Below are 18,993 nucleotides of genomic sequence, written 5' to 3'. Positions count from 1 at the left end.
AAATAAATGGATTTTCCAGTTCAGCTATCAATATGAGAAAAGAGAACCATATTATTTCAGAGGTGTATTAATTACACCAATCTCTGTTTGCAAATGTTCCAGATTTTTGGATGAAAAGCATTGCATAGTGTAAAGCCTTGCATTACTATGAATATGATTATAATGATGCATCAGATAAGAGAAGTAATTTTCTATCCTTGTTAACATTTCAGTAAGCAATCCAAAGGCATGGCCTCTAATTCTTCAGGAAAAGAAGCTCTCCCAAGGCACAATGAGATACAAAAAGGAGGATCAACAGCCCACAGGAAAAACCACAAGCCTTTTAGTCTATGAGGACATGTGCAAACACATGGATTTCCCTTGATGCACCGCTATCCATACACTTACGCTGGGGCAGCCTGCTAATGCGGTTCCCTTTGCTACCTTGACAGCAAGTCCCAGCTTATAGCACTGCTGTGAATCTACCCACAGGGCTTCCACTATTGTTAGCATTAAACTGCATCTGCAAAACACAGAAGATGGGCCAGATTTCAATGTTCTCTCCTTTCTGACTATGTGTGTTTTGCATCAGGTGGTGACGCATGTGAAACAGCGTGTGGCTATTTTTATGCTATTTGCTTAATGTAGTTATCTAGTCTTTCATAGCCTCCTGCAGTAACAGAGCGCTCTGTCACAGAAGGAGAGCGCATTTTTCCTTTTCAGTCAAAAATTACAGAAGGAATCCTTAATGACTGTTTCTTCAGAACTGATGGCAGCAGAGCTCAAGTTTGCTGTGTAGAGGTGTTTGCATCTTATTTCAAACAATGTGAGAAAAGGTTTCATAAAAAGTAGCTGCCTAGGCTTCAGCACCCTGCTTTACATTTATCAGGAAACATGCAAATCGCTTGTGTGGCTAATTACAGTAGCTCATTCTGACTTTCAGCTGCAATCCATCTATGCAAAGACTCAATCTTTCAGCTTGGAGCACCAGGCTCTCAGAGCCTCAGAGGGATGAAGAAAAACATGATTTCAGAAATAAATATCGAACCATCTCTTACAAGTCTCACTTTATTTAGCTCATTATTGAAGTTCATTGGCAGTGCTGGCATTTGATAAAGTCTGATATGTTTTTCCAGGTTGGTGTTCTTGGAAAAACAAAACAAAGTGGTAAATATGGACATCTGGCTTTCAGGTGGCATTCAGGATTTGCTATCCATTCGTATGTGCAGTATCGTTAATGTTTTGGAAATCAAGCAACTACAACAGGGTTTCAAAAATATCAGTTCTCCTTCTACTGGGAAATCAGCTTAAATCTTATTTTGCTGCATTTGTTTTTTTGTAGTTCGAATTGCATTATTGGCAGCTGGGAACAAACACTGCTAAATTCCTTTGCTGAATCCGTATCTGATAAAAAAAGAAAATGAGGACTATTAGATGACTCCTTAACAGAAAAGCACATGCTAGAGACATGAGTCATCAAAGGATTAGCTCTGCAATTTAACAGTCATATGAAGTCGATGTTCTTTCTCTCTCCCCACTATGGACCGTGAAAGCTTTGGATCAGTGTCCTCTGCTAGGCCTGCTCAGCCCACTGAGGATGCCATAGTCCTCCAGTGCTACTCACTGGTAACCAGCTGGTGACCTTCACCCCACAGATGATTTACAGGAAGGATGGGACTCTCAGGTCTTCTCAAACCAGTTCAGGCAAAACTACCAGTTCACACTATCTCAGCTGTCACGCTAACTCAGAGGACCTGGCTTTATGCAGAGCAGGGCATGCTCACAAGATCTCATTTGCCAGCAGCGCTGAAGACTGGGAAAAATAAAAAAATCTGAAGGCCTGGTTCTTTGCAGCATGAATATTGTGCCCTGCTGAGGGAAGCAGAGCACTCCCCGCTGTAAATAGCAGCACTGTGCTCTGCAGTGCCTCGCCTTGCCATGCGTCTTTTATCTGGTGCCAGGTTGTTCTCAGGAGGCTGGACTGCTCTCTTTGCCTTAGTTCTGTTTGAACGAGTTACTTCGTTCTAGGAGTGCTTGTATCAAGAAAATCTTCACATTGCTGAGTTAATCAGAATGAAAGAAAATCTCATCTTTACTGCAGGAAACATGCAGAGGATGCTTTGCCTCTCCTGAGAATCTGTGCCCTGGATAAGGTTTTGTGGCCATTTGAGAACGACCCTAAACACAGAGTGGTTTTCCTCTACAGAGGATTCAAGTCATAATCCAGTAAAATCCACATGGATAGAGAAAGCCCTCTGCATACTGCACCCCATGTGGCAGCTTGGCAGCATCCTTGCCCAGAGTGACAGAACGCTCCCTGAAGTGTCCCAGATGTTCCAGCTGTGGCTCACCATTACCTGGAGAGGCCTCCTGTCCACCGTGGCCAGGAGCTCATCTCACAAAGGCACGCATGCTGTGGTCATCTGGTTGCCACAGCCTGCCGTGCAACCCTCAGCCATCTCAGGTCAGCGGGAAGCTGTGCCTAGACAGGCAGCCCCTGCCTGCTCATCTCTCCCCTGTCTCACTCTGCACCAGGCGGCTGGCTCCGAGATGGAGCCGGCAGAGCCATTCACCAAGGATAACATCCACTGAAAATGTAGCCCTTTGTTTGCTTAATGAGTCACTGAGACGAATCAATTTATTATTTTTTTTTTCCAAACAACTGATGCATTATATGTAACTTTTTTGTGCATTGTTTGGGTGAATAATTTTCAACCCATTTGTTATTACTCTGCCTCTGTGCTGTGCCCAGTCCCTGGGGTTTGGCTGGTATTGGCAAGGCTTCTGAGCACTGACTGGCTAACGAACTTTTACAACAGAAGTTTAACAAGCAGGAAGCAATGAATTTAGAGTAAGGGTTTTCAGCTAAATAAAGACTTATGAGGAGACTTGTGAAGCTTTCAGGATGCCAAACTGTCTAGCCATCGTCTGAGCACTCTCAATTCCAAGAAGCGATGCAACCTTAGGAAGCAGAAGGACTCCAAGCGAATGCCTGTATTTCACAGTTATTCTCCACTCACTTTCTTTAACAATTATTCTCCACTTTGGCTATATTCACATCTGCTCTGTTTTTCCTGCTAAGTAGTTTCTCGCAGTAAGAATAAAGTTTAGTCTTACAAGCTAACTGTATCGTTTCAAACACGCTCTCATTTTTCTTCAGATTCTCTTCTTGCATGACATCAGCCCACCAGCTCGGCTTGTGTTTTTCAAGACCAAAATAAACACATTATAAAACAGTACCTACTGAATAAAAGCAAGCACAGTAAAAAATATGCATCTTAATAGTCAATTTCTGAACAAAAAGCGCGTTGAGCATTTTATGGAAATAAACCATGTCATATCTGGGTTGTAAGTGCATCCTCTTTTTACTGAAAAAACAAATGGTAACGATTAGCATAACAACTTAATCGTGAATGATTCTCTCAGCAGATATTTTGCCACCCATGCAACAAAGTCACTACATCTTTCTATACAGCTATTTTGGAGTACTGTACTGACCTTTCTACCTCTGGAAGCAGAGAGAGACTGCAGAAATTCTTTGTTTCGTTCCCCAGACTGTTGATCAATGCAGATTATTTGACATCTGCTACACGGCCCCACAACCTGAAATTTCAGTTAAAGAAGGTTCACAGCTGTATATCAAAGCAGTACAATACAGAACAGTACAAGCTTCTGACCAAAACATATCTTTCACATACTTTTCCTGTGTTCTTTTATGCTTTAATTATGTGAAAGGTCAGGCTGGTTCACCTAATGTAGGAACATTTTCAAAGGGTCTACTGGTGAAGGTCTCTGATTTTTTAATTAATCTTTTCTCTTTTTCTCTTTTTTCTCTTTCTTTTCTTTTCTCTTTTCTCTTTTCTCTTTTCTCTTCTTTCTTTTCTTTTCTTTTCTTTTCTTTTCTTTTCTTTTCTTTTCTTTTCTTTTCTTTTCTTTTCTTTTCTTTTCTTTTCTTTTCTTTTCTTTTCTTTTCTTTTCTTTTCTTTTCTTTTCTTTTCTTTTCTTTTCTTTTCTTTTCTTTTCTTTTCTTTTCTTTTCCCTTCCCTTCCCTTCCCTTCCCTTCCCTTCCCTTCCCTTCCCTTCCCTTCCCTTCCCTTCCCTTCCCTTCCCTTCCCTTCCCTTCCCTTCCCTTTTTTCTTTTCTTTTCCTTTCTTTTCTTTTATTTTTTATTTTTTATTTTTTATTTTTTATTTTCTATTTATTTCAGCTAAACTTTCCCACAGACAGAATCTGAGAAATCAAAACCATTTACATACTTGTATTTCCTGATGACTTTGCTTCATCTACGGGCTGGCAGGGCTACTTGCCCAAAGGGGAACTGAATACAGAATTAAGCTAGCACCTCAGGATTTAACCCAAGGTGGATTTTTTTGGAGTTAAACTAACAGGGTTTGCTTTACATTGTTTCAGTGCAGCTGAGATGCACAATATCCCCCATTCTTTCTTACAGGCGTAGCAGTTGCAGATAATCAGAATGCGAGATGTGAATTTTCACAGGTTTATATAATCAGAAGGAATAATGAGAACTTCTAATGTAACATCATACACAGCATGGCTCTTAAAGTTAATTCTTGTTTGAACTAGGGTGTGTTTTTCAGGGAAAAAACCGCAATGAACTTCTTCTTACCTTTTAAAGCATTAAAATTAAGAAGGAAGACATATTCCAGTTTCCCTTAATATTGTGACCTTGACTTTAGCAAAGCTGTACGTTACAGAAACTGTCTTATCAGTATCTCAACATACACATTCTACTTTTGTAAAATGTGTCATAAATTTCAAATAGGGCAAATAATTAAACCTGACACTGCAAACATTTTTATATGCTGATCTGAAGTGCTCTTTCAGTTCTTTGTGGTACATCTAGAACTGCTTGTACAACTCCTCGGTATAATCATCAAAACCATACATTTGGCTCAGCTTTTTCAGACGATGATTTTCCACAGCTTTAATATTTTATTAAAAGAACATGAGAACAAGACAGAGAAGGAAATATTTTCCCTTCTTTGCTTTGTTCAACAGCTTCTTCTACCGTTTTCCTGGCATCAAGTACCATTAACATAATTTCTACTATTACTACATCGGTTTCTGAATAAGAACCTAGCAGAGACTGGAAAAGACAATGCAAGTTGCATAAGCCTTTCTATTTTCAGCTTGCATTCCTAAAGTATTTCAATGCCAGAAACAGGAATGCCTTTTTATTCTGTAGTTTTACAGTATCTTCCATAACAGGATCCTGAGCTGAGATCCCTAGTGCAACTTCAGCCACCAACAAGCTGTACACCAAGGATTTTGGACTCACCTATTACCTGAAGCAATTATTCCTCAATTTTCTGTAACTCTTATTAAAGCTTACAGATAAAAGTACACATGAGAACAGGTAAGTCATAACTTCCACTCTTACTGAAAAAATGGCCTCTCCTTTTCTTAGAGTGTGCTGACCAGAAAGAAATAGGAGTGATGTCTATCACAGCTTCTAGATCTGGCCATAGCACTTCTGTTATTCACACCTTCATTATCATCCCTAAAGAAACAGTGAATAAGCAACTTTCACATCCTAGGCAATGCATTTTCCAACATGTATTTCATATCTAAGGACCAGGGGAATCCAATAAACATGTAATACATGTGTACATCATTCCCTTAGGTTTCATGTGTAGCTTCTTCATGGATCCTTTGTTGAAGTTTTTCTCAAAAGAATGTATTTGCCAACAAAGTCTAACTAACTCCAGCATTTTCCTTATGGCACAAAGCCTGTTACGTTGATAGGTATGATACGAAACATAACGTATGAAAAAACCCTATCAGGGTAGACTTAGAAACATGTCTTGGATGGAGATTAAGACAAAATGTATACAACAGAGGGCAATAGACAGTGATCGTTCACTTGTATTGATGTCTATTCTTTTGGCAGTCAGTTGCTTGATGTTGAGCAATCTGAGGTCACATTTGGACTATTATGCTTAACAGCAACCAGTACTCTCTCATGACATGCTGGCTAAATAATTGCTGCAAACTGCCTCAAAATACTGACTGTTTTTCTGCTCGGTTGGATAGAGGCGGGAAATTTTATAAATTATGAAATAAAAAAAAATGGCGTGGAGAAACATGTCAAGCCCTCTCAATTATACTGAAGCATGTTTGCCACAGGTCACAGCATGTTTGGTTTTTTTTACACACTTCATAAATTTCATTTACACAAACTGTGCCACCCATGTTCCAGTCAAAAACTTGCAAAATTTGCTCTGTCTCCAGGGGTCAAAATACTTTGCGATAGACTGGGACTAGGACAAGGGAGAGGAGTTCGCACCTGGAATCGCAGAGCACCTATTGAAATCTCAGCCCACTCTTCTTCTTCAAAGGACTCTGGTGCACTGATGACAATGTTGGCACGGAAACGACGGATTAATTCCTCTATTTCCAATGGCTCTTCCAATCTGTCTCACGGAGTTGACAGAGGAAAAGAAAAAATAAGGTTTATTAACTAGTTCTGCACTAGATTTTTGTGTTGCAAGAATCTAGTGGTTCGTATGATTCAGCAAATGTTTCTCCAGAATAACCTGGACCAAGTTTTATTACAAAGGTTAGGAAAATAGCACAGGGTATTTAACTATAATTTGTAAGCCTTCAACTGTAATTTGTAATCCTCTAGGTGGCTTCTTCAGAGGTGTAACGTAGAATTGTGAAGTAGGTATGAAAGCATGTAGAGAGATGACTGTGAACAATGCCTATGAGAATATTCCTTATTAGTTATCATATGTAAGGCTAATGGTAACAAATGAAAAGAACTTTTGCATTAGCAATCATTTGACTCATTAAATGCTTCTAAAAAGAAGGCAAATAGAAACTTATTCTGCACATGCTACAGTGGCAAGAGGGACAAAACCAGCAGACACTGAAGGTGAAAAAGACTGGTAAAGGCATTTTATGAGAGAATGTATTCTTCATATTATTATTATTTGCCTTTGGGATGCAGCAGATATCGCCAAATGATAGGTGTTTTGAAAAAAATTAATCTCTGTGTGGTGATATCTCCACCTTTTTACAAGCATTTGAACTGCCAGAGTGTAGATTTGTGTCAGTGCGGAGAACATATATGAGGCAGACAGAGCAGCAGACTGCATACAAATATCACAAATCTGGCTGTACCTTTGAATTGTCATTCTTCACTCTCCTTCTAAAGGAGAACCCAACCAGTACCAGAAAAAAAAGACAGCCCTAAAATTTGCAAGGGAGTTCTCTCAGCACCATTGTTATTGGGGAAGAACATTTCTTTTTGCATTGGCTATTACGGACATGAACAACTTTCGATACTTCATCAGCTGTGGTCTGACAACTTTGGGACATGATACCCTAGAGCAGAGGCAGAAACCTAGGTAAGTAGTGAAAAGAGAAGTTTCTGTCCTGGAAAAAAAAATATTTAGAGTAAGAAAGGACATAGAGTTTTAAAAGTGTTTTAATTAAAATGAGGAAAAAACATGCAAAATCAAAGCACAGGGAAAACTGTTCACATCAAGGAGTCTTGGCAGAAGAGGCCTGTTAGGTGAAAAAAAGAACTTGATTTTATTTAAAATAGTCTGGATGATCTTCTTTAGCAGACAAATGTGCATAAGAATAAACTGCCTGTGGAGACTTTCAGTCAAACCACACAAGCCAGGCTCTATGGAGCCTTTCCCTGTTCATCAGGGCTCCAGCAGCCTTGGGGTAGAAAGTAGGATGGGAAACTGTAGGGCTACAGGTTTTCCCTTGAGATCCCACAAGCAATCCCATGGCTGAGACACAATTTGTAATGATTGCAGGAGACAGGTGCCAACAGAAAGTGTAAACTATGCTGATGCTCAGACAGATGGGGAGGAAAATAGCAGTTAGTCGTGAACAAGTTCAGTTATGCTGTTGTGCTTCTGAGCTTGGCTGTGGGCTCTTGGAGCTTGGATGCTGTGTAGCCTCTAGTTTCTAATGCATTTTGTGACATATCAGTGCTTGCCACTCCAGCCAGTACCAGTGGGAGCATCAAAAACCCCAGTAACCTCAGAGCTGGGCCTGCAGTGTCCTGAGCCAGCTGCTGAAAACTATTTCTAGTTTCTACTGTTTTATCCCTTGCTGCTGATCCTCCAAGACTGCAATGCCCCTACTCCTAGTGTCCCTGCCTTCAACCTGCTCAGGCTCATCTCCAAAATACCTTACCTGTCCTGCACCTGTCTCCAGCCCTCAGAACTGCTTTGAATTACACGGCAGCATGCATCAGAGTAAATACCCATCATTTGGCCCCACCTCAAAACATGCAACGTCTGGATGGAGTGACAGGCACCTTCGTCCTGCAGATCTCAACCACTCTCTCTTGTGAAAATCAGTGTATTTTGCCAAAGCCACCCTGGGCGCTTTAGGCTTTTCACAGCAGTGGGCCCTGCAATCCAGAACGCATTACATATATTTATCAGGCAAACTTGAAAGTGAGTATTTGCATCTTCAGGGGCATATTTCTAGCAAGAACATTTGAGCATAAGGCCAGGCCATGGGGATTTTCACAGAGGTAACCTGCAAAGGCAACACCAGAGAGGCAGATGCCTCCATATACGTATAGCTCTCCAACAGTATGCTGCATTCTAATTTTTAATTAAGTTGTTGTTTCTGTTTTAGATCACCTCTCAAGAGCCAAGTGCAAACTGGAAGATTAGTTTTCACTTACAGAAGATGCAAACAAAGTGAAATTATTAAAACTCACTTGAAGATTAAAATTGTTTTATAAATCTTAGCAGGTTTCCATTAAACAAAAACAAACCCACATGCCATGAAGCTAAATAATGCTTTCTAAAAAAGAAAAGCATTTAATAAAGACCCATATGCACAGATTCTAGAAAGTACATTGCACAGTTCAGTATTTGGAAAGTTTGTACACCATGATTTAGTAACAGTGCAAAATGATGATGCTCTATATCTATGCTGAATTAATTTCCCAGCACCCTGAGAAGGCACTGCATGGCAAAATAGGGAAGAGTTTTCCAACTTGTGCTGCAGAGTGGGAAGCAAGATGCTTCTCAGGCATCATGGCAGCTCCAGTCACATCTGGAGTTTCCTTTCAAGAAAAGGAGATTACAAGCCTAGTTGTACTGGAAGATATTAGGTGCAAAATGAGTGGATCATCTGGCATTGCGTGTTTTACCAAAGCTTCCTGTCCTCCTTCATCCTCACTTGCTGCTCCCTCTAGTGCCTTACTCCTCTTCTTTGCACTCAGATCCCATCTCCGGAAGGTTCCTCTCTGGGTCGCACCATGCAAAAAGCCCAGTCTGAGTAAGGGATGTTTGCAAGCGTTGTTCTCCCAAGGAGATGTAACCGAGCCAGTCAAGCCTCAGAAGAAGGCATTAACTATCACTGAGAAAGGGTAGTCAGAACTGCTGAGAGATGGACTGATTCAAAGCTTTTCCAGGCATTTTCCCAGAGGAGCACTGCCGTTAGATGCTAAAATTGCCCAGCTGAATTCTCCTAAAGAAAGAAACCCCTCAGCTGATGCAAGCTCTAGCGTCTGTAGTGATGCTTCATTCAGTCACTGGTTTTAAATCCTGAAGCTATAAATGTATCCTCCTACAGATAGATATAGATATAGATATACCTCCTCTACTCAAAACAGGGATTTCAGTGCAGGGAGCATGTGTGGTGGGTGACTAAGAGGAGAGAAGATGATTCCAAGTAGAGGCACGGAAGTTTGGTGAGACAGGAGAAGGGGGCTCAGAGACAAATGCTGGGGCTGTGGGATGCACAGCTATGATAGAGGCCTTGGGGGCAGATTTTCTGTGGAATTTGAGCCTGTCCTACTCATAGTCAAGAAACAGCAACTTTCTGTTGTCAGCATATGAAAATTTAGTTGGTAATAGGTTCCTTAGCTTTGAACTGTGGGCTGGCTCAATGTTTTGTTTGCTGCTTGTATCTCCCACTTTTGTACAAGTAAAGCCAAATTCAATTAAGAAATGAAATTAATCCAGTCCTGCAAGCAGTTTAAAAATATTTTTGTTTTGAATGTTAGCTATAAAACTTAATCCTTCCCACAGGGAAGAAATAGTTCAGCAAGTAGTAAGATTTTGTATTTTCACCTGCCAGATTATTTATGTTGAGAAAAACTAATTATCCTTGTTCTTCCCACAAATAGAAGTTGGCTGGTCCCCAATAGTCTCCTGCCACCAAATCATTTGACAAGAATTTTCTTTAAGTTTTATTAAAGATGACTGGCAGAAAGATTATGTTCAAGCATTTAATCCAAATTTTCAGAAGTCATACAGGAATGAGTAATTACACCAGTTTAGTACCCATGTATTTGCTGAACATTGAAAAGTAACTAACTCTACATTTCCAGATAAAAGTTATATTGGCATCTTATGGCAAGATTCTGGAATCCAAGACCACTGACAGGTGTTTGGAGACAGAAGGATCTTACCTTGAAGAAACATGTTCTTTCAGGTGCAGAAGGCTTGCTACGTTTATCAGGAGGTATTGTGCTTCATTCACAAGAGAGAGTGAGATGTTTGTAGCAGATGCCAGACCTAAGAAAATAAATCCCACATTCGGAAATGATTGTTAAAAATCAGGAACGTTATACTAGTAGTTTCACTTTTTCTTTCCTTTGACCTCTTATTCATTCTCATTAAAAAATTATTCATTCAGCTCCAAACACTAAAGTAAGATTCCAAGAATCCCCTCAGACCTGTAAATGATAATGATGCAATACATTTAGAACCTGAAATAGAGCTGAGATTTTTATCAAATTTGTAAAACGATTTCCAAGACCAATATCTATGGATTTTTGATGCTCTTTTCATTTGATCCCTTTTTATAATGTATTTCAGTCTAAGAATAAATTTTTTGTTTATAGATTTTTCATGGTCATTTTTCAAATTGATCATTGAATTTCCAGACAAAATCATGGTCATGATGATAAAAAAAAACCCCAGACTGGTGAGTCTGCACATCTTAATCGAATGCAACAAGTAGAAGGGCAGCATAAACACAGTTTGGGGTTAAATGTACCCTTTGAAACCTACTAGAACAATATTGAATGTCTTACCCTCTATTGGGGTAATTATGTAGTCAGTATGAAGTCCACAAATATTTTTAAGAATGACAACATACCTTTTGTATTTTTCTGATGTGACCTGTTTTTCGTGTCTGAACTTTGTCTTATCAAGCGACATGGACGGCCAAGAAACAAAGAGAACCAGTCAGCAGTTCTTTCTCCACAGTCATATGTTTTGACCCTATTATGAGAAAAGAGTGACTTAGCAAAATTTGGTTGCTCAAACATTAATTTGCAAAACTGAAGACAAATTAAGAAGTTTATTCTGCTTCTTCCAGCACAGAATACAAAATCTGTATTCTCTATGAGTGATAAAACAGAGATGTGAAGTTCTGCATAATTTTATCTCCCAATTTCCTCAACTTTACTCTGTTAGTCTTGATGTTAATATTCAGGAGATCTAATTTAGTTTTGTACAGAAAATTACTCTGGAATAAAGGATTAAATAATCATAATGCTCAAGACACTGAAGTACAGTACTGGTAGCCTATATTACAATAATACAGTACGGTATTATGAAAAAGTTATTCTCTGGTCTGTGCTTTTTACTAAAACAAAGAGGATTAATCCGAGTTGAATTTAAGATTACCCCACTGTGCCACACTGTTTGTAAATTTTAATGATCCCGTCAGGTACAATGATGTTAATTCCCTAATTTAATTCACGTTAGTACAGACACTTGACATTAAAACATGGATCCACTAGCAGAGCCCAAATATCTCTCTTTCTAAAGGTAGTTTCTGTTACTAGTAAATTGTCAAGTGAGTTATGCAAGGCTGGCAATAGATTTGCCTTCTTTACCTGGGTGTAATCTCTCCCAGAAGGATTCTGAGATCACCTCTCTCTCAGTTCAGGAAGGGCACAGATCAGACCACTGGGAAGTGATCCTATTTGCCATTAGATGCCTCACCCCTGAGTAATCTTTACTTCAATCTTAAATTAGTTACCTGGGTTCTCCTCACAGATGTCAGAAAGAGGTAAGTAGTTCCCATCTATAGTAGACCTCAGGATAGGATGACTCTGGGAGCGTTTAACTCTCTTTAGTGACTACAAAAGGAGATCTAACTGACATCTAACTTTTAAATGGCATAAACAGATAAGAGGAATGCAAATTCTCATGCTGATTTAGGCAGGATTCTTGTAGTAAGGAAAGTGAGGTAGCAGTGGTCCTACGCTTACCTTTTTGTCCTATCCAGCCAAAGCAGCTGACCTGCATGATCTGCATCTGCTCTGTGAAACAAGAAAACAGCTCCTCACAGCAAAAGATGCTAAGCCCTAGGACTGACAGAAGAAGTGGCTTGGCTTTATGAAATGCTTTGTAGGTTCAGCTGAATTACGCAGGTAGAAAGCCAGGACAAGTGAAATCAAAGAGATTTTATAATCCTGCAGGGATCAGATAGCTCTTCAGCAGTTGTTCTGAATTTTGATTGTGGTGCAGCTCTACATCCCTCTCCCCACTCTTAGACTGGTCTGATGCCAACCACAGCTGCATCTAGCCAGTGATGTCCTAGAGCTGAAATGAAACTCTGGTACTATGAGACACAGGCACTGTGGCAAGAAACAAAGGCCAAAAGGTGAGACTCCACGTGAGATTCTATAGTCTGAGCTGAGCGGTCTTGTGTCCTTGCTGGTCACTGTGTTAGGGAGAAGGCTGCTAATGAGAAGGCACGAATCTTTCATGGTTACAGTACATGTGAAACAAAATTCCCCAAATATTCTTTCCCACCCAAACAGAGGTGCTAGGGGTATTTAAATTCTCTCCTGAGCCAAGTACGTCTAGCAGCCTGCTGGGACTTAATGCTGTACAAATCAGGATCAAAGTTTTACCCTCCTTTTTATTTGCTTACCATTTTGAGTCACAGTGGCTGAGTTAGAGACACACAGCATTCTTAGTATTTAATCAAATGTCACTGTGTAGTTTTTGTATTCCAAGACTCCTATGTTTTCAAATTGCTTTCCCTTATTGTCAGACAATTTTCTGAGCAAGTACCATCATCTCTTCAAGGTCTTATTCAAAGTCCTTCTGCTGTAGCTCAATGCTACTCATTTTCTGCTTATGTTTATTTTTGTTGAGTATTACTTTACATCTGTCAGCATTATGTTTCATTTGGCACATGTTAGGCAATTTATAAAGGAGGGCCTAGTTCTCTCAGATTTTATTTACTGTTTTCCTTGAGTTCCGCACTCCTCTTCTTATTATGTCACTTAGCTTCAGTGTGTTACAGCTGGTCCCTCTAGCTAGGTAATTTATAGAACAAGAAGCAAAGACAGCTGAAGTTTGAATATTGATCCCAAGGGATATAATACATACCTTTACACACAACAAGCTCAGTTCACCTTGTTTTTAACTATGTCTTTGTCATCTTCTACCACTGATACCTTTCCTTTGATCACTTTGATATTGTGCTCTATCAAAGAGGAGGCTGTGTCCCTGCCTATTTCAGCAGAGCACTAACCTTGAGCATTTAGGGTCTTCTACAACATCAATAACCTTAACATTGCTAGCTTCTACCTGCATCTGCACACTGTTAGATATTATGCTAGAAAGCCACGTGCCTCCGATGTGAGCAGCACATGCTGACGGACAACCCCTGCCGAGATGGCTACCACTGATGAATTGCTTCACAAGGGAAACTTGGGCTCATTAAACTTCTGTGGCTGCTGTGAAATTAAACTTTCTCATGTGACTGCTTGCAGATTCTACATCGTGTGCTTTTCTCAGCTATCTCAGTGTAAATTCAGAGTAAGCCAACAGAACGGGATGAAATCACAGTGCCAGAGAGCAGAATCAGTAAGTGGAAAATGCATTCAGTAGGGGCTTCTTCTGAATAAAAGCCTTTTAATACAGACTTTTGGTCCCACTGCTCACCTCAGACGCTTTGCAGAAAAGACCACAAATCACCTCCTGTCCTACTGCAAAGCACTGTTTTGCTCCTATTTCAATTTTTTGGCCCCGGAGGCTCCCCTGCTGAAACACGGGAACTTGGCATCCGCGCTGTTGGATCGCTGAGCAGTTTGGAAGCCTCATCATTCTGCCTTACTTCCTGCCTTGTTTATTTGCTAATCACAGTCCACTCAGAGCAATTTGTCTTGCATCTCCCTTTTCTTTGTCATTCCATCCTTTTCTTCCTCCTCAGAATTCTAAGCAATTTCCCATGAAAATTTCCTATTTCATACATTAAAAATGACATAGTCAGTGACATGAAAGACAAGCTACAATAAATAATATGGCAGCCAATTATATGCACACAGAGAGGAAGATAACCTGGGCTATTTTACAGCCTGTAATAGATGGGCTAACCATGGGGAGGCTAAGGATGAGTCAACGCTAAGGGAAGTGGGACAGATGGTTAAAACAAATGACTCTTGGGTGAATTCCACTACCTGAGGAAAATACACTTTTGAGAAAAAGATCCTCTTTATCATCTGAATAGCTAGTAGAAAAGAAGACGATCATTTCCTGCATGGTTCCATGGGGAAAATGGCGAGGTCGCCTGCTGTTTTGTTTACGTGTTACCCTCAGAGAAGCAAATGTAGAGGGTTACAAAGAATTAGTATACCTTGGTTAAAAGAAGACATAAATCTGTAAGTGGCTCTTTTAGTTGGGCTTACCAAGAGACACTGTGAAAAGAAACGCAGTAGATGATAATGCAGATGTACTTTAGGAAGGCACTTGATACACTGCCACTCAGAAAACTTAATGAGACTGGGAAGTACTTAGAACATATGATGGATAAACACTTAAGTTCACTGACAGGAAATTAATTTATGCATAATGTTATATTTCACTGAAGTGGTATGTCTCTTGATTAGAGTTGATGTAATTTCACATACTCACCTGCAATCTTTCCAAAATTGTTACGGGGACACTGATCAACATGGGTGGCCAAAACAAAATTGTAAGTAGATTGTAAATAAGGAAAGCTGTTTATAACCTCAGTGGGTTCTAGCAATTTTGAATCCACATAGCATGAAATGGGCAAAGTTGACAGCGTCATTACTGTCAAAAGAGGGAACTGAATTCTAGAGTCCTGCTGACGCCTCCAGTTGGTATTTGGAAGTAACTGGCGCCAACTTTCCCTTTTCTCATCCTTGCAGTAAGAAAAACCAAGATGCCCCTTTTCAAGTGAGTGCCAAGTCATCACAGTCTCTCGTACAGTCTTTGCCCCACTTTTTAATTTTTATTATTTTTTAGTGTTTTCTACCAGACATGCTGGGCATGCCAAATTACCTATCTAAATCTGTCTTCTCCTGGTCCACTAAGTCATTCATTGCTTTCCACCCTCCTCCTCTTTTTTTAAGGACTTCTGCCCCTGTATGTCCATCCAACCATGTCCTGAGTGTCACTGCAGTGATTTTCAGGTTTGATTCTTCTCTGCTGTCACTCACCTGTGCGAACAGACCTTACTCTCATAGATCACAGCCTCTCTTCCAGTATTTTCTTCTAATGATACAGATATTGGGTCCATGCCTAGATGGGCAGAGAGAAAAACCATATAAAAAAAACCCCAAAATATTTACACAGGAACATAAGGTAATGAAAAAAGTTCTTATTTTTGCACCTGTTCACAATCACAGCAGCTTCCCAAATAGCATGTGACAAAATCCTTTCCTTTTGCTAGAATTATATTCTCTGCCTGCAGGGGGCTCCAAATGATAATGCAAAGAGCAAACGCTGCAGGTGACCTTGGTACCCAAACCACATTTAGGAATATACAATTTCAGCTTTGAGTAACTCCATTCTCTGGGTATCTCAGGCAATGAAACTGGCATAGAATTACTACCTCAGTCATGGTTTCTGTTGAAAGGATGAGTTTATCACTGTTGTGCCCCTTCTAGCGAATCAGGAGATGAGGTTAATCACTGTCAGGCTGGTTTTTTTGGAGTGGTGGGATGAATTGATCAGAAAGATGAAAGATGGAGACGGGGGTGGGAGAGAAAAAATAAGCACAGACTGTTTAAGGAAAGAAATGCAATGTGTTATAAAACTTCAGTAATTTAAAGATAAAATGTATGGAAACCAATAATGACAGAATTATTCCCATCTACCCATCTCTAAGTTTAAACCAGATGAAGAATCCCTGATAATGATCTATGTTAACAGTTTATTCCACAGTTTCTTATCTTGAACAGAATGAGCCAGAGAGATGGAAAGGTTACTGTGGCTTACTAGAACTAAAAGAAAAGCTGTACTATTTTCCTTTCTGTTAATACAAAGCAATAATCTGAAATGACAAACAAAGGATTTTACTGTGTGGTGGCAATGAATCCGACTCTTTTCCATTATACTGCAACATAAACCAGCAAAGACTGATCTCCTGTACTCCAGCTTTGTATCAGCATGTTTCAATTTCACTCACGACTTCCTGTTTATATTATTGTAGTACAAATAAAAATCAAGCTCTACCAGCTCTGTGATATGGTGAAATCAAACTGTTCTATTCTGTTCTAAAGAATAATGAAATGTAGTTCAGATTCACTGTATCCCAACTCTCAGCTCTGTTCCATGCAAGTTTTCAATACAGAAAGATGTCTACTCCTTTTTTAGCTAATGATGTTATTATACTTCAGAAGCTAAGACAGAGGAGGAAAAGCAAGGTTCACTTAGGAAAATAAAACATGTAAATAATAAATGCATTGAACTTGCTTGCAACAACCTGAAAAAGAAGCCAATGTTATCACCTTATAAACTAGAGCCTATGCTCTTGTGCTTTGAAAATGTTAAACGTTAGCATCATTCCTTCTGGAACAGTTTGAAAGGTTTCATCCTGTATGCACCCTTAGCTGTCATATCTTTTAAAAATACTTTCTAAGCAAGGCATACTCACAAAATTTCTTAAAACAGAGTCTCAGGGCTTTAAAAAGCCCTGCTTTTATACATCAGCAAGGATATCACATTTTTATTGAACAGTACACATTTTACAGTGATGTTTAGGTCAGTTAAACATTGTTAATTACAATTTTATTCTATCTTAAGGCGAAAAAATAAAGCAGAATATTGCTAGTTACTAAAATGTAAAAGCTGTCATTCTCCATGGTCATTTGCTTGATAATAAAATTCACAGATGTGCTCACAGTATTAATATAAAAAAAATTATTCCTGTCTTTACAGCTCCTATTTTCAGTCAATGACAAAAATTAGAGGTCTGTTATTTCAATAGACTGAAATATAAACTATTCATGTATATTCTTTCATCAGTGTATGCACTTAATTCCCATTATTTTTATTGGCAGTAACACATGACTATTTGAAGGCACAATAAACTCCATAAAGTGTAATTAGTTGCTTAGTTTTGCTAGCATCTTTCTACTCCAATATTTTAAAGGGCCTTCACAGCACTCAAAATTTCTCCCTCTGTGCAGTGGCAAAGTAATGCCCAACTTGCCAGAGTAATGCCGATTGTTAGCTAAAATGGAAAGAGAGAAATGAGTCTTCTACAGAAATGTATTCTCAGCTAAATTCTGTTCGGCTTAGTTTTACATCGGTCGGGAACAAGCCCAGTGTAATCTGTGGCCCCATGTATTTGATGGAGCAGGACAACAAGATTTCCCTTGATTCCCACTCAAGTAATACGGCTTCTGGAAATAAAGGCACTTGCTGCTGCCCACCCACCTTTAACTTGCTGGGAGCCTAACCCTTAACCGCTTCAGTCAAGATACAAGAAGTTGTCTTTCTCCACAGGGGCTTATTTAAAATTACACCGATTTTCTCAAAGTGGCTCCTGTGATAGCAAGGGTTAGTTAGTCTTCACATCAAAATGAATAGGAAATGCCTGTTAACAACCACATAGCCTAAGAAAATAATTCTGACAAAATTAAGAAATGCAGTTTCTCAAAATTAAAATCTCTGAAATAAAGTACAGCCAATGAGAGACCAAGCACAAGCTCTTCCTCTCCCTCTGTTCTCACTTACCCCCTTCCTCAGGGATCAGGGGAGCACCTGGAGTTCCCCAGCTGCCATGCAAGCCAACTAATTTTGCAGACATGCTAGGGAAGGATCCTAAGCCTTTGAGCGGTTTTGGTCTTGTCTAGAGCCCAAGTCTGATGTCCTTGCTACCCACAGGGACAGCAGGATTGCACAGCCGGGTCAGTCAGACAGCGGGTCTGCCCATCCAAGGCTGGTTGTTAGATGGGCTATGGAAACATGCTACACACAGAGATTAAAGGAATAACATGAAGCGGTGCCTCAGCACACAGAGGATTCAGCAAAAGCTATTAAAATAGTTACTGTCACACTAAATCATGCTGACAGTTTTATTTTGTTGGACAGAGAAGACAGGGAATATTAAACCATATTGAAATAAAATACCCATAAACAAATTTTCCACTAATGAAAAGTTCTAGAGGGAGAGGAAAGCCCTTGCCTGGAGGGGCAGAGAGAACAGACTCATTATGTTTTAAAACTGGCACAGATAAAGTCTTCACCATAATCTACTAGCGTAACAGCAAAATGTTCTTTAAGAATGCCGCGTAATTCAGCTATGTGGGATTTGCCCCACTGGGCTTTAGGCACTTACCAGAGGCACCTAATCCAGCAGCATGGTTGCCTCAGGCTCCCTCTATTGGAGGGAGACACCTCCAGGCAGCAAAGCACGCTCTAGGTGGAGATCATTTCCACAGCCTGCTCTCACAATGAGAAAAGCCCAGACGACAGCAGAGAAACTGGTAGAGAAAGCAGAGTGGTTACAGCCTCCCTGCAGAGGAGCAGAAGGAAGGCAGACAGCTTGACTGCAGTTGTCACCCGGGAGCTGCTGGGTTTTCACGTTCAGCAGAGCAAGAGGTGCAGTAAAAGTGCAGCTCAAAGGTTTTGCCTCTCTTATTTTCACCGCAGTCACCTCCTTCGCCCACTCCTCGCCACCAGAAATGTCCCCATAACACCAAGAAGAATAGAGGAACTGCACAGGGAGTGTGAGGGCAGGGGAGGAGAGGAGGAGTTGGAGGAGACAGAACTCTCC

The 18,993-nt window shown here is 40.0% G+C and overlaps 1 protein-coding gene across 2 annotated transcripts in view; it reads right to left on the bottom strand.

Annotated features, from left to right (window-relative positions):
* Positions 1–18,993, bottom strand: part of MOCOS (molybdenum cofactor sulfurase) — a 227,698-nt gene that overhangs the window by 7,377 nt on the left and 201,328 nt on the right. Inside the window, exons 10-15 of one of the 2 annotated variants that reach the window (XM_064443253.1) lie at positions 15,428–15,509; positions 11,095–11,219; positions 10,403–10,508; positions 6,287–6,413; positions 3,478–3,582; positions 1,020–1,383 (exon numbers count right to left, since the gene is read on the bottom strand). In XM_064443253.1, coding sequence (XP_064299323.1) covers positions 1,333–1,383; positions 3,478–3,582; positions 6,287–6,413; positions 10,403–10,508; positions 11,095–11,219; positions 15,428–15,509 — 596 coding nt within the window. In that variant the 3' untranslated portion in view covers positions 1,020–1,332. Of the gene's footprint in view, positions 1–1,019; positions 1,384–3,477; positions 3,583–6,286; positions 6,414–10,402; positions 10,509–11,094; positions 11,220–15,427; positions 15,510–18,993 lie in introns of those variants that run through there. The other variant, XM_064443252.1, reaches the window with a different exon arrangement.

Source organism: Phalacrocorax carbo, chromosome 2 (genome assembly GCF_963921805.1).
Source record: "Phalacrocorax carbo chromosome 2, bPhaCar2.1, whole genome shotgun sequence".
NCBI lineage: Eukaryota > Metazoa > Chordata > Aves > Suliformes > Phalacrocoracidae > Phalacrocorax > Phalacrocorax carbo.
Note: the sequence above shows the minus strand (reverse complement) of the source record. Positions and strands in the feature narration are given on the sequence as shown.